Source organism: Lissotriton helveticus, chromosome 5_1, assembly GCF_964261635.1.
Source record: "Lissotriton helveticus chromosome 5_1, aLisHel1.1, whole genome shotgun sequence".
NCBI lineage: Eukaryota > Metazoa > Chordata > Amphibia > Caudata > Salamandridae > Lissotriton > Lissotriton helveticus.
Genome location: NC_136065.1, coordinates 1020300437 through 1020321330, shown reverse-complemented (window position 1 = coordinate 1020321330; position 20894 = coordinate 1020300437). Strand labels below are relative to the sequence as shown.

The following is a 20894-nucleotide window of genomic DNA, read 5'->3' as shown; positions in this document are numbered from 1 at the left end:
AAACTTGAGATGATATGCAGAGAATTGAGCTCTGAAGAAAACTTTGATTGAATGGGATCTGTCAAGGCGCATCCTTTGTATGTTGTATGTTGTCATGAAATCTTACATATTGCTTTGTTAACTAAGAACTACGGCAAGTAATTTCCACTTTCTGGTGTTTGCTGCTTTTGGACTTAAAAGAAACTGTACTTCCACTGTTACTTTTCTGCCTTGTCAAATACCGGATTGAGCAAACCATGGTTGACACATATGATCTGATCCGCTTAATAATTAAATGTCAAGTAGCTTTATTTGTCTGTATTTTGTATGCCCTTGGTCTTTCCTATTTCTTTATCCCTGTTGTATTTTCGGACACTTCGGTAAAATATTTGACAATTTAAATGGTACCTGGGATTGGAATGATGAGGTTTTTAATGCCCTGATCTAGCCATCATATGATATTCTTACAGAGCTGATGTCGACTGGTTTGAGAACATTTGGCATTGTGCTGTTCAGGGAACTCTGGAATTTAAAGAACATGAAAATTAGTTATATGTTATATTTTTGGTTTTGAACAATATGGTTTTACACTTCTTATATATTTCATTTTTTCATTGAAGATTGGAAGTGATGATTGTATGGAACATCTCGAAATAAAGGGCTGTTGTTTGATTAATATCTTACTAACATTAATAAGTATAACACTATCATCTTAGCACTCTTAACATTTTTTAAAACATGTTATATGCAAATTAGGAGCCACCTGTGGTCGCTGAGACAACTGATGTGATCATTTCCCTAACAGCATCCTACTGTGCAAAGTAAAGGAACCAGTAGCATGATCAGTTGATTTCACAATTCTCTATTATTGTTGAAATCATTCACTATTAATTGGATTTATTTTCCTAATGTCTTGCTTCAATTCCCATTTATATTTATGCTGCCTTTCTTTTAGGCTCTGACTGTTTCCAACTCCACCCGGAAAGAGTCCACCGTGGGGGAAACGGTGAACCTGATGTCTGCTGACGCACAACGTTTTATGGACCTGACAAACTTCATTCATCTCCTCTGGTCCTCACCCATGCAGATTGCGCTTTCCATAGTTTTCCTGTGGTTAGAGCTAGGGCCTTCTGTCCTGGCTGGACTGGGAGTGATGGTACTACTTGTACCCATCAATATTGTGCTGGCCAACCTCTCCAAGGGACTACAGGTAAGGAGGTTCTCAAGTTCTAGTACACGTTCTTTCATGAAGCGCGTTGGTGTTTGCCCACTCGTGATATATTACAGCTCCACAAGGCCATGCAAAGTACTCACTAGTCTTGCCTCAACTTTTTACAACAATGGTGAGGATTCCCAAATCTATTTCCAACATATGTGTTACTTAAGCCTTGAAAAATCTGCCATTTTTATTGTACACAATGCTTAATGTGCATTTTGGTTAGACTTGGGCAATGGGAGTAGCCAGTAGTGTACCTGAGAAGTGGCAGGGAAAATGCAATGCAGGCAAGTAACTACCCTCACAATTTAACAGTAATGGGCATTCACAAAGTTTGGGGAAGGGGGTTTCCAAACTTATCTGGGCACCATGTTTACCAATCTCTCCCTAGTTAGAGCATTTATATAGCAGTAGGTGTCATGTTTTTAAATGATTATTTCAGTACATTAAATAACTGAATCTTCCAAATGTAGGATTTAAAAAACAGACGAAAGTGACTTAATGTGCATAAAGTTAGAAAAATACCACAATAATACTCCATAGAGTAAAGTTGTGTAATGTACTCATGTCTTGACTGCTTTATGCAAAGAAATGTATGTGAAAACCACGTAGTTGTAAATGTTTATGAAGCCTGTACCCTTATGCTTTCTATGACTGTCCAGGTAATGCCATTTGCTCTACGTTTTCTACTTTTATTGCAATTCTGCAACACAGTGTTGGGCTCTCTTATTTCTTTATTTCTATCGTTTTATATATTTTGAAAGGTGGCATTGAAATGATAATCAAAAAACACATTGACGTCTGCAGAGAATCAATCCAACAGAGCAATACAGAAACAAAATTGAATGTATACCATTGTACCACAATGCAGCTCAGTAGATAATATTCAGGAATAAAGAGAACTAAACAGCATTGCAAAGCCTAGGATCTTTTGGAAGACAATGTGTTAACGTCTGCTGGAGTTTTCATACTTCAAGCAGCCAGAAATTAGCGAAAAGGATCTTTAAGGTTCACTAAACCTACATTTCAATATGTCAAAAAATTTTCAAACCAAGGATCATGACTACAGGTGAGCCCCATGAATCAGCGCTCCTTAAGGCACCAGTGAAGACAACCTGTTTACTGATGCATGAACTTAAACCACACAAAGCAGGCACCTAGCAGAGGGAGGAGGTGAAGTGTCAACTCTTTATACAGGATTGTGACCATCATATCAGACTCAAAAGTAACATGGGGAAATACTGGGTAAGATGCAAGTCACTAAATCAAGAAGAACCTTTACCAGAGTTCTACGTGGTATCCGGGATAAATCAGTCTATACTGCAGTTGTGTAGTACACCCTGTGCAGAAATCTATACTGAATGAGACACCAACGAGAGGTGGTCAAAAGATCTCCCGGTCATGGAGTAGGCCACTCTCCATTGTTCGTCCGTGAAACAGATGACAGATTGTAGTAGACTAAACATAGTAGGTCTTGCTGCTCAGCCAGAGTGGAATGAGTGGAATGTTGGTGAGTGGTTAGAAATGAGTGTTTGAATGTCTGAGCGTGAGGATCAGTTGTGAACGGGCTGAGCAGCAAGTGAGCTGCTCCTGGTGGGGTCTCCCTCTCTGATATTTACCATCTAGTTTAATAAAGAGATCTTCACATGCTACACCTCGTCTTCCAAGCCTCTCATCTTTTATTACACAGATGCCTTTCCCACCTAACTGTAGGAGAACACAGATCCCCTTCATATTTATCCTGAACTAAAACATGTAAACGTCTCTGATACAAAAAAAATCAGAACCACAGGCAACATTAATGTTTGCCACTACTAGAGCTCTCCGCCTACGCATGCAATAAATCCATTTTTGAAGCCATATGTTGCCATCTTTCGTCCTATTGCGGTCTCTTGTGGCGGCGGCATGGTAGAACAGATGCCCACAGTGTCCTTAGCCCACTGCATGTGGAAATGAGCTATGTCTCTAGTAATTTGCAGCATGGATAGCAAACTGAAGAATTTTCAACGTGTTAGAAGGGGAAAGAAGGGCATATTTTTTTCTACAGATTGCCTTCAATCTGATGATATTGTATGTGCGTGTGTTTTTGTGCTTGCGTCTATGTGTGCTTCTTTGTGCTTGCGTCTGTGCTTGCATGGTTTCTTGCCTAGGAGCCTGCTGGGCTCTGCTGGTGTGAGCCAGTGGTGGTACTGGTGAGGAGGAGTCAGCTTGATCTATACGATAATATCCATCATCCTATTGACATTTAAATTATTTAGGATATTTTTCCCTGGCCGTTCCATAAGATATAGGACAGATCAGCAGACATTTAATCCTGTTTTATGCCAAGCAGCTTGCTGAGAAACCTGGCCCTATGCTGTGACGTCATTTCCTCAGCACCCTGAGTTAGTCATTCATTCAGAGAATATCGTCAGCAGTTCCAACAGCAGGATCCAGTGATATCTGTTTCCACTTACCTTATTGACTTGCGTATGCCCAATGCTTCTACTGCACAGTTAAGCTGTTCTACTTTACATTTGTGGAAATTTAAGAAGGTGCCCGCAAAATCCAGCGGTTCACATTTAGTTGCATACCTAGACTTTCCAGCAGCAGTTGAAGATTCACCTCCTCAAGTAACACTGCCCCAAAACATGTTTGGAACGCTCCTGTCACCTGCCTATCTGTAAACCAAAACTCAGTTGTACTTCTGGAAAACCAACTAGATTTGCACACTACAAATATATCTCTACTTACATGCATAGTCAGTCATAGGATTATATTTAGCCCATGAGCCATATCAGCAGTGCCCAAGAACGTAACAGGCATTTGCACAGATTTTAGCACTGTTCATGAGCTTTGTTGCTGCTCAAGTGGCCTCAGACCTTCGTTGGGCAGTGTACCAAAGGCCCTCTGTGCAGCTGCAAAGTTTGCAGTTGTGTTGTGTGCCCATTGAAGATATGCTCCCGCTGGAGCCATGCTCCCCTTCTACGGGTCTTAGTCTATTTGTTGCAAGTCCTCCAAACCTTGTGATTTGTTTGGTGCTTTACATTCTTCTTAGGTCTCCCCTGAGACATGTGCTGTTGCCTGTGAAACATTGTGTTTTTCTTACAGGGGCTTAGAGATTGCCCATTGCTTACCAGTGGTCGGCTTGATTGCAGTGGTAAAGGGGGGGGGGGGGTTCCGCTCTTACCTGCGGCCATGTGGGGCGCCCCTCACGGGAATCGCCAGCACCTCCCCCACCCCCTCTCTTACATGCAACCGCCAGGCGGCAAACATTGGCTGCCGCGGGGGACACAACGGCTAGGTACGCCACTGCTTCATTGTCACTATCATTTGCTTATTTTTCATACGTTCAAGTAGAATGTACAGAGAATAGAGAGTTAAATCAGGATTTCAATGAAGTAAATTTGCTCTTGGTGATATTGTCGTCAAGTTAATTTATTGAACAGACTCAGACATTTCTTAGTGTTTTATGAGTCAGCCAACCCATGTTTGGTCCCTTTAGAGGCACACAGCCCTGGGACTTTTTCAAGGCCAAAACTTTCAGACCTTCGAAGGTAGAAATATTAGCAAACTATTAAAAAAGAAGAGATGGACTCTCTTAGGTATATGCAGTTCATTCTGGGTCCAATGTTGTCGTGCTAAAAAAAAGATTGTCTTGCTTCTGTTGACAGGAAAAAAAGTGTCATGTCTCTGCTGTCCTTTGGAGAAAGAAAGTGCATTTAAGCTAGGTGGTCCATGTGGCAGCAGGATGATCTTTTTTGCTGTTTGAAAAAGCCTTTGGGGAAGTCAGGTAGTGGTCTTCTGGACCACTGCCTACTTCCCACGAGTTAGGTATTCCGGAGAAGAGCATCCCCTTTACAAATCAGTTTGCATCTCCTTTGAGGTGTTGGTAAATGGTCAATGGTTTGCGGTCATCATACAGAATCACAATTAGGAAAAATGCTCCTTTAATGCGCCTTCCTAGTTGCGATTCGGTCAGGGTCTGTAAACCCATTCTGTGAGTCAGAAATGCTTTTCAGACTCGCCAAATGGGTTTCAAACTTAACAAAACGTGGGGGGTGTGGTCTGCCGAGCAGCTGAATGGCCGCTCTCTGAGTGAGCTCCGCCGGCTAGGGTATTAATCCTTTCAGAAATCTCTCATATAATGCCGTGGGGAGCATGAACCCAACGTCCCTGCGCCCCTTACCTGAGGCAGTTTGTAGAGGTGGCTGGCTCCCGTTCCGCGGCGGCTCTCTGGTGGGGAGGCGTGAGCCCTGCCTGGACCCTGGGCAGGCCTCCGCTTGCGACTGGACAGAGGAGGTGGCGCCTTCCAAAATCGAGCCCGGGGTCTGGCGAGCGCCTCAATCCTGGGGCTGTCTAAGAAGGGAGGTGTCACAGCTACGGCTCCGACTGGCAGGGATCGGAGCGCACAACAGTGAGGAGCGGCGCAGCAACATCCGGTCAGTGAGACGCCTTGCCCCCCTGTGTGTAGTGACGTGCAGTCAGCGTGCTAGTGTTTGTTAGTGTATGTGCTACACTGTGCACCCACCCACCAATGACGTCACTGGTCAGGTGACGCGGTTATAATAAAAGTGGCCGAGCGCACGTGCTTGTGGCCAGTTGCACCCAGTACCCCACTGTGTCTGTGTTACCATTACTTTCCAGCATGCGGGCCTAGCGCCCGACTCTACACTGGCGACGAGGCGGAAGCTGTGCCACGCGTGCCACAGCTCAAAGAAAATTCGTAGAGGAAGGGGGAGAGAGCTGCCTGCCTCGAACGCACCCTCTGCGTGAATGGCGCGACGCGCCGAGAGGCCCACGGGGTGTGTGTTGAGCCCTGGGCCTGCATGCAGATGAGAAGGTGACCGGGAGCCTACCCCATACCTCATGAGCACAGCGTGAGCCGGTCCCTTCGCGGGAGTGCCCTGGGAGAAAACGGACCGACCGGAGCCCAACCGCGTCGGCCGCGATGGAGTGACCCCTGCAAGTGGAAAGGGCATGAGCGGAGCCCACCCGCATGGATAGAAAGCCCATCGGCCGAAGGTGAGAGGCCACAGATGGGGGACCGAGCAAAAGCCACCCTGGTCAATTGGGGAACGTCGAGTGCCCACACCGAACCTGTACTGCCTGCACTGACCGCACCTCCCCCCAGCGACCAAGTGCCGGACGCGCCGCACTGCCAGAGGGCATGGAAGCTTGAACGAAACCGAGCGGGTGCCCACCCCGCATCGGAAGAGCGGCCCACCGCCACAGCAAGCCTAGAAGCCAGTGGGAGCGCACCCCGCATCCGCGGTAACGGTGAGGCCACTGCGTGCCCAGATCAGAACTCTGACCACCACCCAGCGAACTCTGACCCCCATCCCGCGCAGCGTCTAAGGCTGCCGGGGTGGAAAGGAACCAGATGGGAGATAGCAGCGAACTCTGACCCCCACCCCGCGCAGCGTGTGACTGATTGAAGCTGCCGGGGTTAGAAGCGAAGCAGAGGAAAGACTGCGTGCCGCCTGCGGCAGATCGACCCCCCCACCCCCTGCTCAGCCTGTGAAGACTGAGGCCAGCTGCGAGGGGTGCGAAGATTCAAATAATAAGCTGCCCGCAATAACGTGCTGCCAAGGAGCCCTGCCCCTACCCGGGAAATGCAAAGAGCCCCCCTGCAAGAGTAGAGCGTGAGGTTTCCCCATGCGGCAGTGAAGAAGAGATGCGCAGTTAAAGAGCCCCAAGTAAGTACACACGTGCCTGCAAGAGAAGTAAATGAAATGAAGGCACCTACCTGTGGGTTACGAGTGCCTATGCCCAGTGGGGAAAGCAACGCGGGTAGCCGAGGTCACGAGAGGCTTCATACCGGCACTCCCAGAGAAGAAAGTGAAATGCCCAAGGCCGTAGCATAGGTGAAACTGCCGAAGGCAGTCAAAAGAAACCGAAGTAAGGCAGCAGCGCCATCTAGTGGCCAAACAGCAGCAGGACACCCCTAAATAAAAGACTGTGACAGAACGAGGTACACAGTAAGGACTGTGTTGTGAAGTTAGCAGACTAGTGGTTGTGGGTGGAGCTTAGGGGGTGGACAGGAAGAGGAGGGGACGGACAAGGGAAGAGGCAGTTAGAGTAGGGACAGGGAGGACACTGGAAGTATACAATAAAGCTCCAGTAATAATAAGAAATGTGTCGGTAGTTATTTGTAGCAGGATGCTACAACTGGCGACGAGGGTGGGATAGGCATGGTCATAGCCTGCAGAACCCAATCGGAGTGCCCTGTCCCCTGCAGCATCGAGTAAAGAATCTGCTGCCTGGTAGTGCTGCCGCCTGAGGAAAGAGGTCAGCAGCCGGTGACCCTGCTCCCCCCAGCGACTGTCGGAGCCCAGAGGGAGCCACTGGATCGAGTGCTGAAACGCTCAAGAAAAGAAAGCTGTTCGCGCTGGAAGCGCACGTCACGCCCGATGCGTGCAACTTGGCACCCCAATAGAACAGGAGTCGGGAGCCCACTCCGACCCTGTCCAGCACCCCAGATCGAGACCAGGGTCCCCCGACATTGTGGACGCTGTCCCCGAGAGCCCGGTGTCAAGCGCTGCTGAGCGCGCTGGAAACGGAGCCCTGGGCCGTCGGAGGTCGGAAAACCTCACGCCCGATGCGTGAGGTTTGGCATGCCAGCGGAGAAGAAGAGCGGGAACATAGAAAGTAAGGCGGGAGCCCACCCCAACCTCACCTGGTAGCGGCGGTGGTCGAAGAAAAGTGAGCCCTGATGTGTGCTGCCCCCGAGGTTGCCGGCCGGTGAGTCCAGAGTGAGCTGGCAGTGCATGAATCAGGAGAGAAAGCCTCGTGTGTGACTGCAGTGACGGCGGCCATCTTGAAGTCAGGCGCTTGTCAGGACAGACCCCTTGATTATCATAGAGCGGCCATTTTGAAGTCAGGCAAGAAGAGATAAGCAAGCATTGGTTGCAGCAAACAAACAAGCATTGGCAAGAAAAGACCAAACAAACATTGGCAAAGACAAGCAAGCAAGCATTGGTACATGCAAATAAACAAGCATTGGTGCATGCAAAATAAACAAGCATTGGCACCTAAAGGTAAACAAGCATTGGCAAACAAACAAGCATTGGCACCTAAAGTTAAACAAGCATTGATACCCGAAACTGAAAACAAGCAGTGACAAGACAAGCGTCGACGACTAAGTAAATAGCAGGAAACAAACACATCAGTGAGGCAAGCGGGACGCCCCTCGGACAACATGGTGTCTGACGATGAAGCCAATCCACCGCAACTAGGCGACGTCAAGCCCAAGGTTGCAGGTGGATCGCACCTACGAGCGCCCGAGCCTCTCAAAGTGACCACTGGGGGAAGCATGGGTCCCAGTTGGCAAGAATGGCTGGAAGAATTTGAAGACTACATCGAAGGGTCGGAAGTGACTGCGGACAAGAAGAAGTTGATTGCCCTGCGCAACCTGGCGGGGCGGGAAATAGTCAAAATAATCAAAGAACTTCCTGCTGCTGAGGCGGACACCTATGACAAAGTGCGTGACGCACTCAACAAAAGATTTCTTCACAAGAAAAATGTGGACTACGAACGCCATACGTTCCACTCGGCTCGTCAAGGGAAGGAAGAACCCATGAGTACTTTCATGATGCGCCTGCGGAGACTAGCCAAGCATTGTGAATTTGATAATTTCTCAACAGATGCTGCAATTAAGTCACAAATAATAGATGGATGCCACTCCGATCAACTGAGGAGGCGACTATTGAGGAAAGAACATAGCCTAGACGACATAGAGGAGATGACACGAGTCTATGACCAGGCGGAGGAGTATGCCGCTGATATTGAAACGGGACACAAAGGGAGTCACGAACAAGTGCGACGAGTCCACGCCAAAAGCGACAATCGAAGGAGTTCGAGGGACTGACAATGGAGGTCACGCCTGCCCTCCCGTCAAGATCAGTCAAGATACCAGCGGCGAGAGCCATGGAAGAAAGAGAGAAAACCAGAGAGAGTGAGGAAATGTTACAGATGTGGGTATGATTACCCTCATGTGGATAGCTGCCCTGCCATGGGCCAGAGGTGTCGGAAGTGCGGTCGAACTAATCATTTCGAAGCGATGTGTGGGGAATACAACAAGGAGAGACAAAATAGTGCAACCAGGACATCTCAGTCTGACACACGAAACAGCACTTCGAGGACATCCCGGTCCGACACTCGAAGACATCATGCGCAAGCTGTCCAAGAACTGACTGAGCAGTCCTCTGGGTCGTCACACTCCAGCAGAGAGTCACGGCGGTCCAGGTGGGAACGGAGGTCACCGTCCAAGGACTCGAGACCTTCATCCCGAGACTCAGCATACACCATCGAATACCTGAACCTAGCTGCAGATCCGGACCAACTGAAAACGTATCCTCGTTTGGACATCACAGTTGGCAATCATGACACAAAGTTCGTACTAGACTCCGGTGCATCCTTGAACTATATTCCGGTCACCGAATATGAAAGAATGAGTCCACGTCCTCCTCTGACATTTGCACCAGTGAGGGTTTTCACGTGGATGGCAAAGAAGCCACTTCCCTGCCTTGGGAAGTTCTCAACGACCCTCAAGCACGAGGACACAACCATTTCAGCGGTCATCCATGTCATCAAGGGCCCAGAAGCAGACTGTCTGCTGAGCCTTCCGACAGCTGAACGTCTTCACCTAGTGGAAATCCTCTTCAAGGTTAGCGGTAACCAAGATGTGACCCGCCAATTTCCCAGACTATTTCAAGGACTAGGCAAATTGAAAGACTGCCAAGTGCGATTACACATCAATGAACAAGTCAGGCCCATCGCTCAACATCCACGAAGGGTACCGTTCCATCTTCAGGCTGCTGTTGAGGAAGAACTCCAGGATCTGTTAGCTGCTGACATCCTCAAGCGCACGGATGGTCCCACACCGTGGGTGTCCCCAGTAGTCATAGTACCCAAGAAGGGCACGGCCAACAAAGTCAGACTCTGTGTGGACATGCGCCTGCCCAATACTGCAATCGAAAGAGAACGACATCCGGGACCCCATCTGAGCGATATGATCTCCGCCCTCAATGGTGCAACAGTGTTTTCCAAGTTGGATTTAAATAAAGGTTACCACCAGCTAGAACTAGATGTAAAGTCAAGATACATCACCACATTCGCAACCCATCTGGGGTTGTTCAGATATAAGAGACTGAGTTTTGGAGTTTCCTCCGCAGCCGAAATATTTCAGGAAGCCATTTGGCAAGTTATCCAAAACATTCCCAACACGCTTAATTATAGCGATGACATACTTGTATATGGTTCTGATCTACGAGAACATGATATTGCACTCAATCGTGTCTGTCATGCGTTATTGGAGGCCAACCTGACTCTAAACAAAGAGAAATGTGAATTTCATCAGAACACACTAAAATTCTTTGGCCACATTTTCTCAAGCGCTGGCATGAAACCTGATCCTGACAAGATCATGACCCTGAACAACACCAAGAGTCCCCAGGACGTCAGTGAACTCAGGTCGTTCTTAGGCATAGCTAGTTACTGTGCTCGCTACATCAGGGACTATGCGACGATCAGTCATCCTCTCCGCATCTTGACCAAACAAGGTCAACCGTTTGAGTGGACTCCTCAATGTGAGCAATCCTTCAAGGAAATCAAGAAGGCGGTGGAGTCTGCGGATCACTTGTCTTACTTCAACCCACAAAGAAAGACTGAGATAACTGTGGATGCCAGTCCCGTCGGACTCGGTGCCATCCTGGCCCAGTATAATAAAGACTCAGATCAACGTCGTATCATTGCTTATGCGAGCCGCAGCCTGACAGACCCAGAGAGGGCTTACTCGCAGCCCGAGAAGGAAAGCCTTGCCGTTGTGTGGGCATGTGAACATTTTCATGTTTTCATATACGGCAAACATTTCACTTTAATCACAGACCATCAAGCCCTTGTCACCATTTACGGAAACCCACAATCAAAGATGCCCCCAAGGATTGAAAGATGGGGCTTAAGACTACAGGAGTACACATTCACCATTATCCACAAGCCTGGCAAATCGGAAAACCCGGCTGATTATATGTCCCGGCACCCACTTGCATCGTCAGTCTCCAAGTCATCCATCGCGGAAGAATACATACATTTTGTGACTGACCAAGCCCTACCCCCAGCTATCCCCATGGATACCATCCGGGAAAGTACGGCTCAAGACATCGTCCTGCAGAAAGTCCTTCGCAGGGTTCGAAACAACAGGTGGAGACATGACCCTCAGGATGAAGAGACTGATCCCATTATCAAACGAGAAATGCAAGCCTTCCGGCATGTCTGTGGTGAACTATCAGCCACCACTGATGGCATACTACTGCGAGACCAGCGTATCATGATCCCCACTCAACTAAGGCAAGGAGTGGTTGCCCTTGCACATGAAGGGCATCGGGGGATCGTGTCGACTAAACGTGCGCTACGGGAACGAGTATGGTTTCCCTATCTGGATCAACTGGTAGAAGACACTTTGAAAGACTGTCACCTCTGTCAGCTCACCAGCAAGAGTGATCCTCCAGCACCACTGCACATGACCACGTTGCCCCCGGGAGTATGGCAGGAGATCGCCATTGACTTCTATGGACCCCTGGCATCTGGCAAATATGTGTTGGCCATCATTGATGAGCATTCTCGCTATCCCATGGCATACTTTGTACCATCCACAAATGCCTCTAGTACCATCAAAGTCCTTGATGAAGTCTTTGCCACATGGGGTGTTCCCACGAAGGTGAAAACGGACAATGGACCCCCTTTTAACGGGCAAGACTTTGCAGCTTTTGCGAGACACCTGGATTTTCATCATCGCAGGATAACACCTCTCTGGCCTCAAGCTAATGGAACAATCGAGAGATTCATGGCCACACTCAAGAAGACTTTTCAACATGCTACTACGGAGGGCAAAGATCTGCAAGTGGCTCTCAATGAGGTTCTCCGAGCCTACAGAACAACCCCTCACGCAACGACTGGGCAGTCCCCGGCGACACTCATGCTAGGACGCCCCATGAGGAATCGCATTCCAACGTGGGAAGGGGCCTTGCATACGCCATCGCCCGCACGAGACCATCAAGAGATGGTGATAACGGACAGACGCAATAAGGACAGAATGAAGTCATATGCCGACCGCCGGAGTAGAGCGAGGTCACTGTCCTTCCATGAAGGGGACCGTGTTCTCGTCAAGCAAGAACAGCAAAGGAAGACCGACTGCCTATTCAAGGATGAACCTTTGCTAATCACGAAAAAGAAAGGAACAATGCTGACTGCGGAATCGGAGCATCGGCGAGTCACGAGAAACATTTCGCATTTCAAGAAGTTATCACGAGACACCACCGGAACCGTGGTGAGTGAAATGGACACTCCCAGTTCAGAAGAACCACGTTCAGATGATCGTGATACCACGGGTCCTGTCCATGAGATAATGAACAATGCTGGTCCGAGAGCTAGGTCACCACGACCTCATCGCGACACACGTCCACCCAAAAGACTCATTGAAGAAATGGACTGAGAAGCCAGTATGTTTGTTTTGTTTGTTACAAAGGGGGGAGATGTTGTGAAGTTAGCAGACTAGTGGTTGTGGGTGGAGCTTAGGGGGTGGACAGGAAGAGGAGGGGACGGACAAGGGAAGAGGCAGTTAGAGTAGGGACAGGGAGGACACTGGAAGTATACAATAAAGCTCCAGTAATAATAAGAAATGTGTCGGTAGTTATTTGTAGCAGGATGCTACAGACTGCACCAAATTGAATGAGATAGTAGGCAACAGTGTGCCAAGAAGAAAGCTGCAGCAACAGGGACACATGCTCGCGCCTGCCTGACACTAGTGCCACAGCTGGTTATCCAAAGCAGCCAAGTCCCACACAAAAGGAAGTAGTAGCAGCAACAACACAAGACCAGCAGTTGGCTGCACAACAGGATGGCGAGACAAAGAACACTACGAGTGAGAAAACTGAAACGCAACACGAGGACACAGTGAATACTGCCAAGCATGAGAGTTGAGACACAGCAGCGCAAGACTGGCGCAATGACGCCCCACAGCAGCAAGAAAAACAAAAGAGCGACCTAAAGTGTGACGCTGCCAGGAACTGCGGAAAAGAAGAGGAGGTGACGCCTGATGGCCACAGGTGGTCACCACAGCGGCAACCAAGGCACCAGAGCCTATGCCACCAAGAGGACACACAGTGAATTCCTGAGGATGTGCACATTGAGTAAGTAAAGAAGCACACATTCCAAGGAGCAATGGTACCCTGAAGGTGTACCACATACAGTACGAAGTGAAGCACAAACTTGCGACCGACAAGCAAGAGGACACAGGTAGTCACACGACGTGACTAGCCCTGCCAAGGTAGCCTGGAAAGGCCGTGAAGAAAGAACTACGACGTAGAGATGCTAGGAGCGCGTCCTCGGAGACCTGTCGGAAGGTCACAGGGAAGATGCTTTGTAGGAAAATCCCAGCCAGAAGCCAACCAGCCAGATGGTCCCCCAAGCAAAGAAGCCAACTAGCCAGATGGTCGCCCAAGGAAAGAAGCCGACCAGCCAGATGGTCGCCCCAGCAAAGAAGCCAACCCATGGGAAGGTTGCGAAAGGAGGTGACCGAAGCAGAGGTCAGCAAGAATCAACATAACAAGAGGTCCGACAGGTGGACTGAAGGTAGCCTGCCAGAGATCGGCAGAGTGGACTGGCAAGAGGTCCAAGAAGTTCAACTAAGACGTGGTCCGCGAACATGGACCAACGAACTTCGACATCACAAGTTAACCGAGAAAACCAGAAAGTGAAGGGAAGGTCGCCACACGAACTCTGGCGGTCCGAGTAAAAAGAAGACCGTGTCCTAGGACTAGGACAAGACCGGGAAGACGCGTGCAGAGGGCGCGCGCTGCACGAGGAAGCCCGGCCAGAGAAGATGAAAGGAGATCGCCCCAGGTTACGTCGCGGCGGAAAAGGGAAGAAGGAGGAAGACCAACTGGGAACGTGTGAAGAGGTCTGTGGACGGGACCAAGGAGGAGTCGGATGATATCGAAAGGAAGAAAGGTGCGACGCCTGGTCCGGTCAGCAGAAAATAAGCAAGCGTTGTCCTAGGGGTAGGACACAACCAAGGAGACACATGTGGAGTGCACGCCACATGGAGATGGCCTGGATGGGGAAGATAAGAGGAAAGGGACCGACCACGTCGCAAAAGGAAAAGCGAGAGAAGAAGGGAATTGAGTGGCATGGCGCCACCAGAAACAACAACGTCCAGGGAGAAGAAAAGAGGTGTGACAAGTTAACACACACACCGGAAGAGAAGGTGACATGTGCTGGAACATCGGAGTGCATCGGAGCACAAAGCCTGGGAAGAACATCAGCAGCACGGAGCAAAGAAGTCTACCGACGAGGACTCCATCCCCAAGGCGATCGCAGGTGGGAGCAGGCTGGACTATTAGCAACACCTACCTCTGGGGTTGAGTGGAAGATTGGATGGCGAGAGTGCTCAGGCATCCGGAAACAAAGGAACTGACCACTCCACACCAGCTCGTGGAAATCCAAGGGGCAGAGGCCAAAGGGACTCTGGGATCAGCAGATCCCCGACGAGAGATAGATCCACAGCCGCACATCTGAAGGTCCCAGAAGGGGGAAGACCTCACATGCAATGACAGGAGTCACAGAACACAACCCTTCAGGTGGAACGAAGGACAAAACGGTAAAGCTCGTAGCTCGTTCCACTCACGACCCGAAGGCTATGGTGGAGCAACACGACAGAAAGCACCAGTCCCGTGGAAGCCTGGCAAGGAGGGCCTCCTGGCCATCCTGTGAGAGAGGAACACTGGCAAGAGGGGCATCCTAGTCAGAGGGATGTTAGGACCTACTCCTTTCATTGGCAGGCACTTCGAAAGCCTGCCCGAAGACACCACAAGAACCAGGACTGAACGGCGGAAAAACAACACCTAGCCATCCACCATCTCTCCAGCTGATGGTTGTCACCACAAGAGCGAGGCAGAGCATGACTGCTGGGCAACGTCCAGTTACAGAGCCAAGTGGAGGTCGGACCCGCCGAGCACTCCTGAACTGTGCCACCGTAAACTGGTAGTCCAAGCTGCTGTTTTGCCAACATAGCGATTCTGCAAGTAGCTGAAGAGACTTAGCGGAAGTTTCAGCGATTGTATTTTTGTGTTTCATTTTCCTCCCACAGGTTTCGGACTTTTTCCGGGGTTTTGATTTTTCACCAAGTTTGGGAGGGATGTAGTGACGTGCAGTCAGCGTGCTAGTGTTAGTGTATGTGCTACACTTTGCACCCACCCACCACTGACGTCACTGGTCAGGTGACGTGGTTATAATAAAAGTGGCCGAGCACACGTGCTTGTGGCCAGTTGCTCCCAGTATCCCACCGTGTCTGTGTCACCATTACTTTCCAGCATGCGGGCCTAGCGCCCGACTCTACACTGTGGATGTGGGCTGCTGCTGGCGGTGCGGTGTCGGAGCGGAGGGCGATGAGTGAGGGCCCCGGCCCCGGCCGCCATTTTGACGCCCTCGCGTTTGGAAGGGTGCGGGCCTCCTGATGGGATCGGGGATGGTGCTCTGCCGTCCCCCTGATGCTGAATCACGGTGCCGCTCGCTTTGGAGTCTTGGACGCTGTGTCTGTGTCAGCTGTTTGGAGCCCCGGTATCTGAAGCCGTGTGGGAGAGAGACCTGCTGCTGTTCAGGAGGACGGGACTGCGAGGCCCACCAGGCTGTGCGTGAGTCATCCAGCACACCTGCCGCCTCTTCCCGCGTCTCCGCCCCCCTGCTCTGAGCCCTTTGAAAACTCCTCGCGGCCTCCGCTCCGCGGGAGCCGCTCGCTTTGGAGTCTTGGACGCTGTGTCTGTGTCAGCTGTTTGGAGCCCCGGTATCTGAAGCCGTGTGGGAGAGAGACCTGCTGCTGTTCAGGAGGACGGGACTGCGAGGCCCACCAGGCTGTGCGTGAGTCATCCAGCACACCTGCCGCCTCTTCCCGTGTCTCCGCCCCCTAATTTATGCCCAGTATAAGACCAGGAAGCATAACGCGTTAGCGGGACGCGTGTGCGGGACGGATCCCGGGACGAAGCCCGGACTAAGGGCGGACCCTCTGAGACCCTCCGAGAACCGAGGAGACCGGACTGGGCATATCCATTTGTTTGCAGGTACTGACTGCTTCTGAAATTTCTGTTACACCACCGCCAATTACTTTGCCAACTTCTCCCTATTACCTACAGATGGCCACCATTAACATTGAGCAACCCATGCAGGATAAACAGGGTTTGTTGCTTAATGGGACTTTGGATAATTACTTTCCTAAATCATCACCTGATATTGCTAGGGAGATTGTCTTGGTGGAGCGGCGGACAGATCGCCGCCGTTCCGTGGAAAGTATAAAGAATGGGTCTGTTTCATTACCTCTAACTCCCGCGATTGGACCTCTTGACACTGTTACTGGTATAATAGCCAATGAGCCGATTCTCATATTGGATAGCCTACTCCCGGAAGTAAACATGGCTGTACTGTCCCCAGATACCGTATCCAGGGCGGACACGATTGGCCTGCCTGTAACACCGATCGCAAGTAGTTTAATGACACCGAAGGGAGATGTTCTACCACAACTGCATGCAGCCCGTAATAAGGCCAAAAAATTGCCACTCACGGGGAAAATTTATGGTCCGCCGCCGAACAAAAAACGTCGGAAAAGGTGGGATCCGTTGCAACCAAAATTGAGCTGCTCTGACTTTGGTTAAAAATTAGTTATGGTTGTTAAGAATCCCTGTGTTGCACAATCAGATTTAGAGGGGATCCATACCATATCTACATCCTCAGCCATACCTAATACACCTGCAGATAAGGAGGACAGTATGGACACTAGTGTGATCGATGATGTTCATATTGAGAACAAGGGTCCTGTGTCCCTACTTGATATCGAGAACCTGATAAAATCTTACTCTGCATCTATTTTGGAGAGGTTAATGGAAGTGGAGTGTAGACTGTCTAAAATCGAGAATGCATTGGTCAAAAAAGACCTTGTAGGCCATAAAGGTGTTATCAATGTAGCCAGTCAAGCATCTAACAACGCACCACAAATCTTGTCATCTAGAGTCCATCCACCTCCATCTACTTCCCCTTGTACTGTTCCTATCCCTTCCTTAATTACATCTGCCTCTAAATCTATGGGGAATACAGTATCAGCCATTGTACATCACCATGTATCCCCCAGACCACCTCAATTAAAAACTGCTGATCAACTGTTGGGTAATGTCACAAATAAAACTAGTGATAATACATCTAAATGTACTGGTAATTCATCTAATCCAGTTCTGATAAATCCAACAAGGGAGGCGAGGGAAACTAGACACACCTGGGGGAAATCAAAAAGGGTTCCGTTGCCCGAACTTCCACCAGAGGCAGTACCCTACGTGGTAGTTCTAACAGGTGTGCCGGTCCTTGAACAAAATAAGAGGGAGGGTTTTTTTCAATTGAAAAATAAGATAACGCATTGGCTGAGAATGCATAGGCCAATCGCAAATCATATCAATGGGGAAATAGTTCATGTCCGTCGCCTTGAATGGTTGGGGGGCAGAACCAAAGACATCGATGGTGACGTGGTGGTTGTGAATTTCAGGGATCCCAATGCGGAACATTTTATTTTGAACTGGCAGACAGGGAGTTCCAATAACACTATAATTCCAAGACCCCTAACGTATTTTTATCCAAGGTCAGTGGTGTTTCCATCTCAGTATCCCCCTTCACACTGTATAACCCAAACTCAGCCACCTAATTACCCTCTTGTACAGAATGTTGGGAGTAATCAATATGTCCAGTATCCCCCGATTCAACAGAGTACGAGAAGTACGCATTATGCCCCTTGCCCTGTGTCAGCCCCAGACCCCCTGGGATGGAACTACGTTCCACTTAGAAATCAAAGTTTTCAAAATAGGAGGATGGACCATCTAAAACCTTTCACACCACTTGAAACATCAAATCGATTTGATGTTTTCAGTGGCCTTGATAACTGCGATTGAAGTTTCCCGAACGGGGGGGATGAGGGAAGAGACATAAGGAATCCCACTGTTCTGGGAGCTGTAAACGAGCATAATTCATCGCCAACTCTAGTATCCCGATTCCCGGTTAAAACTGTAATTTTTGACACAAATATTCCTGAAGAACTGGCAGAACCAACACGCACTTTAAGTTACTTACCTTCCGAGGGAATATCCTCGGCAACCCAATTGGTGATACACGCTGGTGATAAGACGCCAAGGGTCAATATTGCCATGCCCTCTGTACTTGGGGTGCCGGTTAACCTGGTTTGCTGGAATATAGCCGGGGTTGCTAGCAATTTGAGGGATCCCGAGTGGGCTACTTTTATTGAATCCTTTGATTTTTGCTTACTCCAGGAAACATGGGCTGTTGATACTCCCCACAGGGTAGGATATAAGACCTATGGTATTGGGGCTACCCCCTCTAGAAGTGGAAGGTCGTCGGGGGGTCTCTTGATTTGGGTAAAAATCAATCTAAAGGTTAATATTGAGGTGATAGACGTGAATTCTGTAGATATCCTAGTATTAAAAATAACAACCTCCAATGGGAATAAATTATTCCTAATAAATATCTATAATAGGCCAACCTCCTCTTCAAAGGAATCTTTAACTGTTTCTAAGCTGGATTGTTTTTTGAGAGGGTTGGATCCTAGGGAGGATTTGGTTATTTTGGCTGGGGATCTGAATTGTAACTATGAGCCTGTTTCGGGCCTAAGTGAGATTTTTGAGGAAGAAGATCAGGCAAATAAAATCCCCTTCCTCGGGAATATTAAATCGGTTAAATGTTCCACTTTGGCTCTCCAGCTGATCAATCTATGCACAGAGCACTTCCTTAGGGCTTGTAACGGTCGGTTACCGTCTGACATCCTAAAAAAACCAACCTTTAGCAGGAACACCTATAAGAGTAATTTGGACTTTGTGATAGCTTCCATCCCCCTTTGGTCGTATCTTATAGATCTCGAAATAATGGAGAGGGCCGAAAGCGATCATTTTCCCTTAAATTTGACCTTGGATGTTGCACTATTTAGTGATCCCCTTTTACCACTCTCATCTGAAGAATGTGTTGGCGACAGTAATGAGATCCATATTAGTAACAACAGGAGATCGCTAAAATGGCCATTTATTTTGGATCATAGTGATATTCTTTGCGACATATACTCACTTTTTGCTGGGTCCTTTGCTTCATACTTAAGTCTAACTCCTGAGGAGGAAGCAAAAACCCACTTTTTGACTATACATCAGGAGTTTTTTCTTAAATTAAAATCATTGGTAACAAAAATGCCTAAAAAAACCCAGCAGAAGACCAAGAATCTGTCTCACAGTAAGCCTTGGTATGACAGATCCTGTAGAGAGTCCAAGAGGGAACTGTTAATTGCGATTAAATCCAAGTCGCAATTGGATGTACAAAAAGCTAGAAATAACTACAAATCTGTGCAAAGGACATCAAAAATTGCGTGGGAGGAAGAGAAATGGGCGGAATTGTTGTTAGCCGCAAGATCACGCGATACTGTAGCTTTTTGGAGGTTGGTAGCAAATGGGAATAATGTAGGAAGGGTGGTTAAGGACACCTTTCTAGATGAGCAAACTTGGGTAACCCATTTCACTAACTTGTATAGGAAATATGATGATCCTCACACAGCATCCGTCACAGTAAGTTACGAAACTCCAGCAGACCCGCTTGTTTTTACCTTGGGGGAAACAGAGCTGGCTATAAGCCAAGTAAAAACTGGGAAAGCTCCAGGTTTGGACAAAATTCCTGGGGATCTTTACAAGCATGACTTAAAAATATGGGCACCCTATATCAATTATCTGTGCAATAAATTATCATATAGCTTAGAATTTCCTGAAAGTTGGAAGGGAGCTGAAATTGTTTTAATATATAAAAAAGGAGACAGGAAGGATCCCTGTAATTATCGCCCAATAAGCTTAATGGACATCCTTCAAAAATTTTACTCACGCCACATTTTAGTACGAGTGAGTAATTGGTTGGATGAAAATTTATTTTTGACTAAATTTCAAGCCGGGTTTAGAACAAAAGTCAGCACTATAGATCAGTGTTTTAGATTCTGCTGCCTCTATTGGAAGTACGTAAAGATAAAAAAGGCCCATCTATATGTTGCCTTTGTTGACTTAAGGGCAGCATTCGATTTGGTCCCACGTGATCTTCTGTGGAAAACGCTGAGTGCAGTGGGCATGCCAAACAATATAGTAGCCCAGATTATAAAATTACATGAAGGGAACTTTGCAAGAATTAGATGGGGTCCAAATGGCGAATTATCACGAAAAATTCCAATTGAACGTGGAGTTCGCCAAGGATGCGTCCTGGCCCCCACGCTTTTTTCTATTTTTGTGAACGATATTCCCTCATACTTAGAAAGATGCAAAAATGACGCACCTAAATTGAACGGCGAAAGGGTAGCATCTCTATTATTTGCTGACGATACTATTCTGATATCCCAAACAAAAAATGGCTTACAGATTTTATTGAATACTTTTAACGATTATTGTAGTCAAAAGGGGCTAGAGATTAATGTAAAGAAAACAAAATACATGGCCCTAAACCCAACCAAACCAGACAAGGGTTGTCTAACTTTAAAAGGAATAAAGTTGGAATCAGTTCCTCATTTTTCATATCTAGGGGTGACACTAGATTCCAACTTCACCTGGAAAGCACAATTGGAAAAAAGCAAACTGCTATTTGCTCAGAATGTCAAACCAATACT

General features: G+C 48.2%; 1 protein-coding gene across 1 annotated transcript in view; it reads left to right on the top strand.

Moving 5' to 3' along the window:
• The window catches only part of ABCC2 (ATP binding cassette subfamily C member 2), a 678688-nt gene that overhangs the window by 354727 nt on the left and 303067 nt on the right, over window positions 1-20894 (top strand). Inside the window, exon 9 of the mRNA XM_078643538.1 lies at window positions 935-1189. Within this exon, the coding sequence (XP_078499664.1) occupies window positions 935-1189 (255 nt within the window). The remainder of the gene's footprint in view (window positions 1-934; window positions 1190-20894) is intronic.